Source organism: Carassius carassius, chromosome 19 (genome assembly GCF_963082965.1).
Source record: "Carassius carassius chromosome 19, fCarCar2.1, whole genome shotgun sequence".
Classification (NCBI taxonomy): domain Eukaryota; kingdom Metazoa; phylum Chordata; class Actinopteri; order Cypriniformes; family Cyprinidae; genus Carassius; species Carassius carassius.
In genome coordinates this window covers 18473762-18487523 of record NC_081773.1, presented here as the reverse complement: position 1 = coordinate 18487523, position 13762 = coordinate 18473762, and the positions used below count along the sequence as shown (strand labels likewise).

Here is a 13762-nt window from a genome sequence, read left to right as displayed (position 1 = left end):
TACAGGCATTCATAACCAGATGGGATTAGATTTCTCATAGGATGGCGCGAGTTAACCAAACAACGCTGCAATATTTACATAGCTTTGTGCAAGAAAAATATTTGATACAGACGGGATTGAAATTGTGAAGTACATCTGCAAAAGACAAGTTTACTTGACCTCCTCCCCTGGGAAACTGAAACTGAACTATCCGTTTGGTACATATTTCTTCCAGAAAGCATTCTGCATTTGAGTCTGTCATTTAATTTGGTCTCTCAAGGAATCCCCTCTTGATCAGTGTAGACTAGAGTAGTGTGAACTTCCCCATGCGGTTGGACTGTCGAGTTGTGGAAGATTAGTGGACGTGTGTCACTGTGGTGGGCTGATGTAACAGATGCCCTGTGACTCGCGCTAATTGAGTTAGTGCTCACACCTGCCAACCTGACAAAGAGCTCAAGGCGCCTCTGAAAGTGAGAGAGTGTTCAGCTTGAGCTAAACCAGACACTTTCTCCAAAATCTGACACTTTATCTTTTTAATTTTAGTTCCTTAGGTATGCCGATCCTTTTTTTTTTTTGGATGAGCTGCATTTGATGGCATGTCAGAGATTTGATCAGAGTGAAAAATGTACCTGCTCCTTCCGAAGCTTAAATAGGAGGTAGATTAATTTGTAATGTCTGAGCTTAAACACTATTGGGAATGGCTTTCTTTAAGAGCCAGGAAGCAAAGACTTGTTCACATCATAATGTGCTGCTCAAAAAATGATAAAACTGCTGAAAACGTGTAGTTTTATTGCAGTTAGAGTTGATAGAAAAATGCAAGTGGAGGGGACAGCTGTTGTGAGTGAGGAAAAATCTATGCAGATTATCTTTCAGAGCTAAATTATTGGTTAAAATGATTTTCATAATCAGCATCAGTAGCAATACACAGTCTTGGGACCACGAGTATTTAATGTAGAAACATTTAGTTTAGATAAGTTAGAAGAATCTGCCAAACTATTGCTGCGTTCTCCGTTCATCTAGTGTTTGTTCATTTTGTAACATTTGCAAACTTAAATATCTAGAAAATGATTAAATGATAATGCTATGATTTTCTTTTACTGCAAATGAAAAACCTTTTCAGACTAATCGAGAAAAAAAAAAAAAACATTTTAATTTATTCACTGTCATCTTGTCCGTGACGTGACGTGACATACAGCCAAGTATGGTGACCCATACTCAGAATTCGTGCTCTACATTTAACCCATCCAAAGTGCACACACACAGAGCAGGGAACACACACACACACACACACACACACACTGTGAACACACACCCGGAGCAGTGGGCAGCCATTTATGCTGCGGCGCCCGGGGAGCAGTTGGGGGTTCGCCTTGCTCAAGGGCACCTAAGTCGTGGTATTGAGGGTGGAGAGAGTACTGTACATGCACTCCCACCACCTACAATTCCTGCCGACCCGAGACTCGAACTCACAACCTTTCGATTGCGAGTCCGACTCTCTAACCATTAGGCCACGACTTTCCAAACCTGTTTGACTTTCTTTCATCTGTGGAACACAGAAGAATGTTGCTGACCAAACTGTAAAGTAAAATAAAATAACCTCTCTATAAATATTTAAACAATAGGCCAATATATCGCTAAAAGTAAAATATTGGCAGGGCAGTTAAATTTATACTATCTATACTATGTTAAGATAAATATTGCATACACTAGAATGCTACGTTGTTATATGACCTTACTATGTTTAATTTCTACATTTAATTCAAGTGGCATCCAGTTATCATCTCTAAAGTAAAAAAATAAGTTTGTTAACTTTTAATCCTATTGTGTTTAAAATTATAAAAATGTTAATAATCATGGTCGACATTGCTTCCGGTTTGGTTTTTCTTTTAAAGTGATGAAAAATTACTCCGAGTCCCCTGCACACAGCTGTCCGTCCTCATGAGGCAGATTTTTCATCAAATAAGACTGGAAGGGAAGACATACAAAGTAAGAAAGGATATTTGTTTTTAAAAAGAGACATGAAAAATGTAGAAAGGAATAAAGAGAAGCTCCGCTTCGCTCAAGTGTTGTCCACTTAAAGGCTGTAGTCAGACCTGTATGCATCCTTTGATTCCAGGAGGCTGTTATTCCCTAGAGCAGCTTCAGGCTGAGAGTGATACAGTAAGAAACCGACACACAGCGTTATGTGTTTGAACTCTTGAAAGGCAATACAGGCAGAGAAAGCGAGGGATGGTGGGGAGGCTGAGGAAGAAGGCCCTTCCTGAACTAGATATTGGAAATATGATTTGCTGACCTTATTTTCTCATTTTTTTTGTGAAATGGGCCAGTAGCCACGTGGCTCCACAGGTGTAGGTGGTATTTTGTTGAAAATGAGCTCAGTTCTCAAGGGGATTGTGTGTAAGTACGATCACATAAACATTTGCTGGCACTGTGGATCTGTACTACACTACAGTAAATACTAATGGAAAGCACATACAGTCAGCTGTGGACGAGTTAAGCAGTGTGTTCCTCTTATTTCTTAATAACAGTGCTGAATACTTCAAGCTCTCCTTGATGATACAGATTTCTATTGGTGTGTTTCCAGTCTCTCTGTATTTCCCTCTGTCTTTATCTCATCTGTATGTGAGCAAGGCAGAAAATGAATCCTGATCAAAGCCTAATGACGGGGCTGAGGAATGGGTCTGTCTGAGATAGATTGGGTCTTCTGAGGCGTACAAAATTAATCTGCTGTAACAGAATGAGAACCTGCTTTACACCCGGAGTGCCCCACATGGGGGATAATGGCTCCAAAAGTGCTTCTGGACCTGTAGACAGTGTTTGGAGTACTTCCACTAGTGAAGCAGCTGAGGTTTGAAGGTGGATGTGTGGGTAGGTTGATGCTAGATGGTGTTGAGCACACAGAACTGAAGGAAGCGGAGCATCTTTAACACCTGCTTGTGGTGGGTGTAATAAGATCAGGGTTTATCTCTTCTTCACAATGGCAAGTTCTGTGGAATTTACCAGTGTTCTGTTGGCATGGCAATGCCATCTAACATCCATTATACAACACTATTGTCTCATTGTATCTATTATAGTAATAAGATCAGCTAGTATATTTTTATCTTAAGATCAACTAGTGTATTTTTGCTTCTGTAAGCGACGGATATGGCTAGGTGATGCGTCTGTTATTTACCATATATTCAATATTTTGTTGGGGATATTGACGATCAAAGAATATTTTGCTAATATGAGTGCAATTTTTGCTTGCATTTAAAGTTTCCAAAAAAGAGCAAAAATGTGTCTCTCAACATACAACGATAAACACAACAATAAAAACAACGCCATCTTAAGACTGTGCCAATTAGTTTGTTTCATTGCACTCCTTCTGTGAAACGTAGTGGGGTTTTTTTGGTTCATAAATTTAGTCAGGTTTAAAGGTTGAAATAAATGTATTTGAATAATTTCCAAACACAACAGGGATTCATGCATCATGGTACTCTTGTGAATGCGTAGTAAATAATGAGACAGAAGAGGAGAATTGTTGTATAAAGCTATTTTAGTGTTATTTGGACACACAACCCTCTATGGAAAACTTGGCAATTGAATTGCCATTGGCTAGTACATTTTTTTTTGTTTACTCGCCAGACTGATATTTTATATATATAAATATCAATTAATTACATTAATTGATTAACAATTTCTCTCTCTCTCTCTGTAAATGTTTTTTTTTTTTAATCACTTACAGAGAAAGTTTGGTCCCATTAGGCTAATGACAGTCATGACTCATGCCGCTGTAAACTTTTTCTTTTGTTTTCAATTGTGATCTTTACAACATGCATTACATTACTTATTTCATGGTACATTTGTTTTATGCGTTTTTGGCTCCACCTATTGTCGTGGGTGTATTATTGACATGTCTAAGTCTAGACCCTCAATATAAGAAGACCGTGTTTTTTCAGATGTATTTCAAAGAAAAATCCTGGTCTTATATTCGGGTCAGTAAGGTATTATGAAAGTCCGTTGCTCACTGGCTCTGAATACACATACAGACAAACCATGCGTCACAGGAGGGGAGGCTCCCGATCAAATTATTTAGGCTAAGCATCAACATTTACAAACCATTGTTATTTTTAACAGAAAAGAATGCAACAAGCTCGTAATCATGACTTTATAAGTTGGAAATAGGAAGTTTATTTAATGAGCTAAAATGAACTAAGACTTGTATTTTTTTAACAAAGATAACACGTGAAGTTTATGATAACACGTGAAGACCGCAGAGAACTGTTCTCGCTCAACACAGTGGTTTTTACTTTGTGGTTTTATTATTTAGAGCCATTTGGGACGTGGTAACACGTTTTTTTTTTTAATCTGGACTACAAATGCCCTAGATATTGTTTGAAAGTGTTTTGATCTTTTATTGTTCATTCACACTTTACATTGTACATCCATTGAGATAAACTGTAAAATAGCACAGATGGCTTGACTGAGAATGAAGCTCTGAAGCGCTCAGTTAGTGTGTTCGGCGAGTAAAAAAATATCTGTGCTAAACTTATACTCCTCCAACTCACACACTGGCGAGTAAAATCTGAGAATTTATTAGCCATTGGCTAATATTAGACATCATTCAGTCACCCAGAGTGAAGATTTAGTCACTTATGCAAGTGATTTACTCGCAGTATATAGGATTGACACAAAGTATTCTCATAGCTTCATAAAATGATACATACATACATGGAGCACTTTTACGTTCCAAAGCATATTCCAGCTAGAGCATGTGAATGTTGTACTGTAGGTGGGTTCATATAATGCCTGGGATAAAAGGAATTTATCATAAAAAGTAGTACCATACGTAATTGATTGAGCTAAACATGTTAATGAAGCCACACTTTGATTTGCTCTAGACTGACTTTGTCTCAGTTGGGGTAATTGATTCAGACAAATGTTGACATGCTACTGATTACATGTTTGACATAAAGAACCTTCCATTAAATCACCTAGACTCTACTGCAGATTTGAGAAAGCTTCTCAAAAAAGAGAGATTATGCAGCCAAAAAAAAAAAAAAAATCCAAATGAATAATGTGAGAGGGGGCGAGTGGTTGCAGGCTGAGATTTGTAGGTGAATCCATTATAGTGGAGCTTTACCATAGACATTAGATGTCTCTATTCTAATGCAATGCAGAGTGTTATTGGTGTTTACTGTCATTAGCAAAGCCCTTTGCTCTCATGTCCCTCGCAAGGAGCCATTAGTGCCCACATTTTTCCAGTTCACGCTCGCCCCTGTCTGCAGACTAGTCATTTAACCCGCACCTCAAAAATGCATATATCAGCACTCAGTAATGCTTTACTGTAATTACAGCTTTTATCGTTCGGTACAATGACGCTAGTGTCCGTCGCATGTATATTTTATGCTAATGAAGCACCATGATGCAAAATAGTGACTAAATATTGTCATTAATACACAATGTACAAGGGCAGTGGTTCCCAATCCTGGTCCTGGAGAACCCCCAACACTGCACATTTTAGATGTCTCCCCTATTCAAACACACCCGATGCAACTCATCAGCTCATTAGTGAAGACTCCAAGACCTCAAATGTGTGTCAGATAAGAGAGACCCCAAAACCATGCAGTGTTGGGGGTTCTCCAGGAACAGGATTGGGAAACCCTGTACTAGGGAAAGCATTCAATTAAATGTTAAGCCTGTATAGTTTAGCAGATGTTTTGTTGGTCTTCCCCACCCAGTCTCACTGTCACCTTGGGAACGTTTCCAGGCCGTATTTAACAATGAGCGAACCAGTCTGAGATAACCCGCGTCGCCCCAGCATATCACTGTCTGTGTCACTGTATCCACCTGACCTCTTTTCCTTACAATCCCCTCCTGCTCTCTCTTTAGTCTGGTGTGCTTCATTGATTCACAAGACCTAAATAATCTTCTGTCTCCACCCTTATTCTTCTTTATGTGTCTGTGGTATCAGATTGTTACTTTGTGGTTTGTACTATATGATTAGTCTCTTTTGTGTTCTCCCACACTCTGCTCCCATAATTGCTTTTAACTACATACATACGGAACAAAATCATATTGTTGTAACACATTGTTTCTTTTAATACTATTTTATTCCCATTTATTACAAAGCACCATGTAAATAATTTCTGAATAACCTACAAGTGGTTATGAAAAAAGCAGCCAGTAATTATGGTAATTTAAGTCACACATTCCAAGTATGTTTGGTAAACACTTTCGGTTCATTATATGTTGAACATGAATGAAAATAATGAATGGGGGTTCACTCAATCAGTCAGATGTTTATTCAAAAACTACTGATTCAGTGGAAGGTTCATTAGAATGTTCTAAACCGATGATTCTGGAGTCTCTCTGACTGATTCATTATGAGAATCAACTCTCACTTGTATGTTTGTTTTACATTTTATCTTTTATTTCACAGTATCTGGCTCTTTTTAACTCGTCACATTCAATTCAGACTGCAAACTTATAATGTACAAATATAATTTATTTTGCTTTGGTGCTTTAGATTCAGCAGCGGGGCAGAATCGCAGGCTCAGCGGCATTACATAAACTGATGTTGAGATGTTCTGTGTTTTTCAGTTGTAGAAGAAATGCCTGTGAGTAGATTGTCTGCCTTATTATAGAAGCTGCGAGCAGTGTAAAAGTCTGTGATTATTGTCCCTGCAGTCAAATAACTGCCATTTTTCCACTGACTGGAAGATTTACAACAGAACCCCAAGATATTTATATGAGCTGATTGTTTGGTTATAAACCTATGTTGGTTTGTTGGAGAGATTGATGTGGTTTGTTTGTTGTTGGTGTACTGTCCTCTGGGGGTGGAGTTCAGTTCTTGCATCTGTGGATATTTGTATAAATACATTTTCTAAATAAATAAAAAATAAAGTTTGTTTATTTTAATATTTTAAAATGTTTTTTTTTCTTTGACATCTGATTTTTCAGTCTTCAGTGTCATATGATTATTTGTAAATGTTTATAATTTTATGATTTCTATATGATGATTTGGTGTAATTTATTCGAAAGAGAATTCTTTTTTAAATGCAAGGTATATGATGCTGAATAAATGTATTCGTTTCTTTAAAAAAAATTCTTACTGGCACTGAACTTTTCCACAAGCAGTAGATCTGTAAAAAAACTGGCAGTATAAACCACACATTTGTATTTATATGAACAATTTATATAAGTTTTACATTTTACAAAACATGTTGTATAAATAACACCTTTTTTATTTTTATCAAAATTAAAGTTATTCTTTACTGATGTATTTCACTGTGCGCCTGCAGGGAGGAAGAGGAGAGCCTTCGTGACAAGATCCGGGCAGATCATGAGCGGGCACTGCAGGAAGCCAAGGAAAAGCTCCGTAAATCCAAAGAGGAGCTGAAGGCAGAGATCCAGACAGAGAAGACCAAGGTAGTCGAGGACCTGAAGAAGAAAGATGGACCCAAACCACTGCCTCTAGTACCTATGCCCAAACTAGTAGGGGTCAAAGATGGTGACCCAGGGGACCCTGACACCAAGGAAAAAAGAGACAAAATCAGAGAGGTGAGGGGTGTGTGTGTGTGTGTGTGTGTGTAAGTAAGACCCAGTATTTCGGTACCAAGTCAGTACAAAAAAACTGAAAACATTACAGTACCAGGTTTTCTTAAGTACTGGTGGTACCAAGTACCCGGTTAACCCGGTTCATGATCTGTAAGCTATCCTCTTCATAAAAGCATTGAGACATGACGACCTTAAAAGGAGGAAACGCATCAAACTATCAAAATACAGACACCCGGATCAAATGAAAGAGTTCAAACAGGTAAGTTTAATTAATTTTAATTTTGGATTGACATAAACATCGCCATTAGCATAGTTCATCGTTTGAATAAGTGTGGCTAACGCTAATATAATGAGTATTAGAAAATCAATTCTGAGCTTAAAGGGATAATCCACCCCAAAATGAAAGTTTTGTCATTAATCACTTACCCCCATGTCATTGCAGACCCATAAAAGCTTTGTTCGTCTTCGAACACAATTTAATGAGACCCTAGTTATTCTTGGTGTACCCTAAATTGTCCCAAACTATCGACTTCCCTATGTAGTCTGGTCCCTCTGTAAAAGTGTGTGTAGTAGCATCTGTGTCTCTGATAAGCACAACATTCTAAGTTGGCACACAGCTAGTGTTACTTTTTCATATTGCAGGGCACTATGATTTCTGTGTTGCGGAAAAGGCAGACGGAATCACGGAATCCAGTCATAAAAACAGAATTCACAGTTTAATGCGGAATGTCACAGAATTTTGTCAAAATTTGTCACATTTTGAATGAATTAATCAAAAGTAGGTCATTACACTTAAATCAAATCACAATATGGACTAGTATCTGTAAATATTAAGCCGCAAAATCCATTTAAATATTAATTCTGCATGTTCTGCATGACTCTATTTATAAATGGTGCAGACACAAGGTTTAATTTGTTCATTTACACACATACTGAAGGGCGCGTAAAGCTTGCAGTGATTTCATCGTCTGCAGTCTCACGAAATGAGGACGTAAACACATGAACAGCATCTCCAGAACTGCTCTGAGAGAGCCTTCATGAGCGTCTGATCATTTGATTGAAGTAAAACTAGCATCATATCACATACACAAAACTATAAAGGTATTCACTGCAACCCGTCAAAATAAAAGTCCGGTTTGATTTGAAGTCTATTTTTCAGTAGAATGTCTACAACTACTACATTACTACTACATTTTTTTTAAGGAATAATCACAACATTTCTTCCATGTTTTAATTTTAATAGTAAATACTAGGGCTGCACGATATTGGGAAAAAATGACATTGCGATATTTTATTTTTCTGTGATTATATATTGCGATATGAAATCTAATCTAATTTTTTCTTACAAACAAAAATGGGGTGAGCACACTTACATTCTCATTTTAAATGATTAAAACATCGACACCATCATGTCAATTAATTAATATGTGCGAGGGAGAGAGCAAGACAGCGCTCGTGTTGTTTGAAGACGGTGATCGTGCGGCCGGGGCTTGCTCGCTCTCTCTCGCGCTCTCGCTCTCTCTCTCTCTCTCTCTCTCGCTCTCTCTCTTGCGCTCTCTCTCTCTCTCTTTTTCAGCAGCAGCAGAAATATGACAAACTTTTGGGTGAAACTTGTTTTCCTTTTTTCATACTTTTATTACTTGTGGACATCGAAACACAGTATTAAATAAGTATAAAGAATGGTTTTGGTTGTTTAATGTTTTCAATAAAAAAATAATGTTCAGTTAGCATGTTTTTTGTGTTTTGCTTTGGTACGAGAACCGTGGATTTTCACTGGAATTGGTACCGAATACTGAAATTTTGGTACCATGACAACACTAGTGTGTTTGGTTTACGTGCTTTGAACTTGCAAGCACTCTGTATCTTCTAATATTTGCAACACCTGCAGATGTATTCTCTATCCGTCATTGTTTATTTTCTCTCTCACTTAATTACTTCACATTCCTTTTTAAATTGAACAGTTTTGGCCCATTTAATCTGTAGCATTTGAAATCAAATCAGGCTCTCTACAGGTATAATTATCATCTTTTGAAAATGGGTTGCAATTAGGGATGGGCATTCGATTAAATTTTCTTAGTCGATCGTCGGGAGAATTAACGATCGACTATCGATTAATCATTAATATTTTTATAATATAATTAATTATTTCATTTTTATAATAAAAAAAATGCAATGAATACAAAAATAAAGCGTGTTTTTCCTCGGTGAGACCTTTATTACAAGATCAACTTGTGGCAGACAGTTAAACTACGTTCAGGCAAAACGAACATATATGCGCGTGCATATGCAGTGCTCTAAGGCAGCGGAACCTGCAGCTGCGAGCCGGCGTTCTTAAACAGAGACCTCATTTGTTCCAAAATAATAATAATAATAAAAGAATCATGTTAAACAATAACATAAAAAAAACATAATAATACTTAGATCTGACAGGTTTTGTCAAAATGTAACTCAAAACTATCCAAGCCAGAAGAAAAGGCCAGATATTAGCCTTCCTAACAATTACGCTAACTAAACAATTTATACTACTTAAAGCCTTGTGAAAAATAACTAACTTTAGTAACTAGCATACAACTTCTGCACGAGTCTACGGATTTTTGTTGAGAAATATAAGCATGTTGACATGATCTGGGGTCAGACATGACCGCAACCTGTTGACCGTCAGTCCAGCCGCCGAAAACACCCGCTCTGAGGGAACTGACGTTGTCGGGATGCACAGGTACATCATTTGAGTCGTGGCCGTGTTGTACTTATACACGGCATCGCAATGTTTGCCGTTAACTATTTCGCTTTTTAAATCAAAATGGTCCCACGCCACACTTCGCCGTGACCTCTTCATGATTATTCTTTTGAAATCAAAACGGAAGATCACAGATAACCGAGTAGGGTGTCAAATATTGCACCCTGGTGGTAAAATATTTAATTGCTGCCACACAGTGAAATTCATTTAATTGCTTCAAGGCTCACACTACGCAACGCAACCTGCATTAGATAAAAAAAATGCATTAGATTAATCGATAACAAATTAACGTGATCGAAGAAATTCTTAATGATCAATTATCGATCGTCGATTAATCATGACCGTCCCTAGTTGCAATCTTGGATGAGAATAATTCTTGAGTTATAGCCACTGGCTGATTTGCGCTTGACTGGAACAGACTGTCTTAAAACGCTCTTACAGATTTCTACTGATGTAATGCAGCATTTGATTTTCACTCTTCCAGATGTACCACAAAATGTGTCTTACTGTGTGAAATGTGTTCCTAAATGAAGCAGATTTGAAAATGTCTTTTTAGAGTTGTTTGCTAAGCTTTACTGTTCCAGTTTTATATATGCAGGGTTTGGGATTTCTTGCACAGCTCTTGTTACTAACACAGATGATATTCAAATCTAGTTGACTTTTTATATTGATCAAGTTTAATGTATTTTAGTTGGTGGTGACACTTTAAGACCTTTTACATAATGCTGAATAGCCTGTGGGCTGAAGATGATGAGTCAGCACTGCTTGCAGTAAATGCCATTATTTTCATTTTCAAATTGCTGCTTGTCTCTAAACTCCTAAACCTGGAAATAAATGTTTTTCTTTTGTTTTAGTACTTGGGAGAATGATCATTTTGTCCCCACATAAGTGTGTGTTGGTAGGTAAGGCTTATGTTCCAAGAATAATTGTTGTCTTTGTGTGTGAAACTGAGATGATTGTTGAGCTTTTCAGCTAAACTCAAGTTGGCATCACCCTAGTTCTCTTGACAAGAACCCAATACCATTTTTTATTGGCTTTTGGATTATTGCAGAAATTCTGCACTCTGCAACTTTTTTTTTTATAATGTAATGTTTAATATGTCATTAATAACTTACCCTCATGTTGTTCCAAACCCGTAAGACCTCTGTTTATCTTTGGAACACAGTTTAAGATATTTTAGATTTAGTCCGAGAGCTCTCAGTCCCTACATTGAAGCTGTGTGAATGAGAAACATCATCAAAGTAGTCCATGTGATGACAGAGGGTCAGATAGATTTTTTTGAAGCATCGAAAATACATTTTGTCCAAAAATATATCAAAAACTACGACTTTATTAAGCATTGTCTTCTCTTCCGGGTCTATTGTGAGAGAGTTCAAAACACAGCAGTTTGTCATATCCGGTTCGCAAATGAATCATTCGATGTAACCGGATCTTTCTGAACAAGTTCACCAAATCGAACTGAATAGTTTTAAACGGTTCGCGTCTCCAATACGCATTAATCCTCAAATGACTTAAGCTGCTAACTTCTTAATGTGGCTGACACTCCCTCTGAGTTCAAACAAACCAATATCCCGGAGTAATTCATTTACTCAAACAGTACACTGACTGAACTGCTGTGAAGAGAGAACTGAAGATGAACACCGAGCCGAGCCAGATAACGAACAACAGACTGACTCGTTCTTGACTGTTATAATAATTTACAAGAGCGTGATTAGAAACACATTGAAGCTGTAAAAATGGACTATTACATAGCCACTCACTCAGTAGCCGCTTACCAACCACCAGTTTGTCTAGTTTGATTAAATTTGCTAAATTGATTTATTTTTTGTTCATTTTTGTAAAGCTTCTTGGAAACCATTTGTGTTGTATAAAGCGATACATAAGAAAATGTGGCTAGTACTAGTAATAGTAAATAACCTAAGGTTTACAAATGTAGCCTAGTCTAAAAAACATGACTACTTTTGATTAGTTTTGAATTCAGGGTATTGTGTGAACATTGTGGTACATGTGGAACAGAACTGTTTACCCAGGATTAAGAATGAGTTGTGAAAAGTCCAGAATTAGCCGTAATGAGAGGTCTGCCAGGTAATGTGGATGAGGGAATATAGGGCACTGCCATCTGCTCTATCTTAGTGTTAATGTGTTTTAGATTGGGAATGTGTCTTAATGTACTATGCAGGTTATAGAGGAGACATCTGCTATTCATCAAAAGATATCCACCACCTTTCCTTTTTTTCTCCTTCCAAACACATAGATACATACATTTGTATGAATACCCTGCAGGATGAAATCCAGCATCCCAGCATCTCTCAGCGGACTCCTCACAGCGGGGCCATCTTTGGGGCCTTAACCCTCTTTTTACACTCTGGATGTGTGTGTTCTGCCTTCATTTAAATGCACTCTGGTACCTCAATAGACATTACTCCAGTTTCCTTAACCCACCTTTGCCGTAGCTTTTCATTTGCATCACTGACCAATTTCTCTGCTTTCTGAGAGTGAGTGACAGACTGGCTGCTGATGGTACTTCTCTCAAAAAACACTCGTTTTGTCAGTGAATTATGATAAAACTGGACCAAAGTGTCCTGCAGTCCATTTTTTTTCTATGTAGTTCTCATTGCTTGTTTTAAATGCTAGCAGCTGTGTTTGTGTTTGATGACTAAGAGCTGTTACAGTTTAATAGCAACTCAGTCAGTGTTTGTGTTTGTGTGAGTCTAGGACAGTACTCAAACTTTACCTTACTTATTACATTCGTGACTTTTTATCATATGTATTTACTTTTATACTGTCCCACCCATGCACTAGTTTACAGCTCTCACGTTAACTAGGGATGTGCAACAGCGATCGATCTGATTAATCTAACATAGGATGCGTTGGGATATTAACATTTATTAACATGCTGAATGCACTGCATATTGCCAGAGATTAGATTCATGCTCAAATGCAATGCCAGATTTGAGACGTTATTTGCTTTGAACCTGTTAGCCAGCACCCCGACGCGGGCGTCCTCAACGCCCCTAAACTCGTCAGTGTTTACTAATAGACTAAATGAAACGGGACAAATTTAATCTTAACAAACTACATATCATTATAAAGATCTAAGTCTCAAGCATCGACGACAGATCGGGGTTTTTCAATGGAAAGCTTATAAAGACTGTTTGCTTCATTTTTGTAAGCAGTACACATAAAAACATGAATAATGGAAACGCAGTACATACCAGATTCGTCGTAATAACGAGTCATAAACACATCCACAGCTGTAAATCCCGGTTTAGTTAGAAAGGTAAGGGTCCACTGAACGGCATCTCATGGAGCACGTTGTAGCCGCACTGGGTTGTACATTATAATTAACTCAAATGATATATAGGGAATTTTAATTATTAATCAGGAATATGATTAATATATATATCTCATATGACAGTTACATAAAAATTATTGAAGATGAAAAATAGGTCAATTGTATATATCAGTAACTCATTACAGGGCACTGTAATTTACTCATTAATATGT

At 37.4% G+C, this 13762-nt stretch overlaps 1 protein-coding gene across 2 annotated transcripts in view; it reads left to right on the top strand.

Annotated features, from left to right (window-relative positions):
- The window catches only part of LOC132095288 (mannosyl-oligosaccharide 1,2-alpha-mannosidase IB-like), a 100583-nt gene that overhangs the window by 15804 nt on the left and 71017 nt on the right, over nt 1–13762 (top strand). For both annotated transcript variants that reach the window (XM_059500127.1, XM_059500126.1), the window contains exon 3: nt 7263–7521. In XM_059500127.1, the coding sequence (XP_059356110.1) occupies nt 7263–7521 (259 nt within the window). The remainder of the gene's footprint in view (nt 1–7262; nt 7522–13762) is intronic.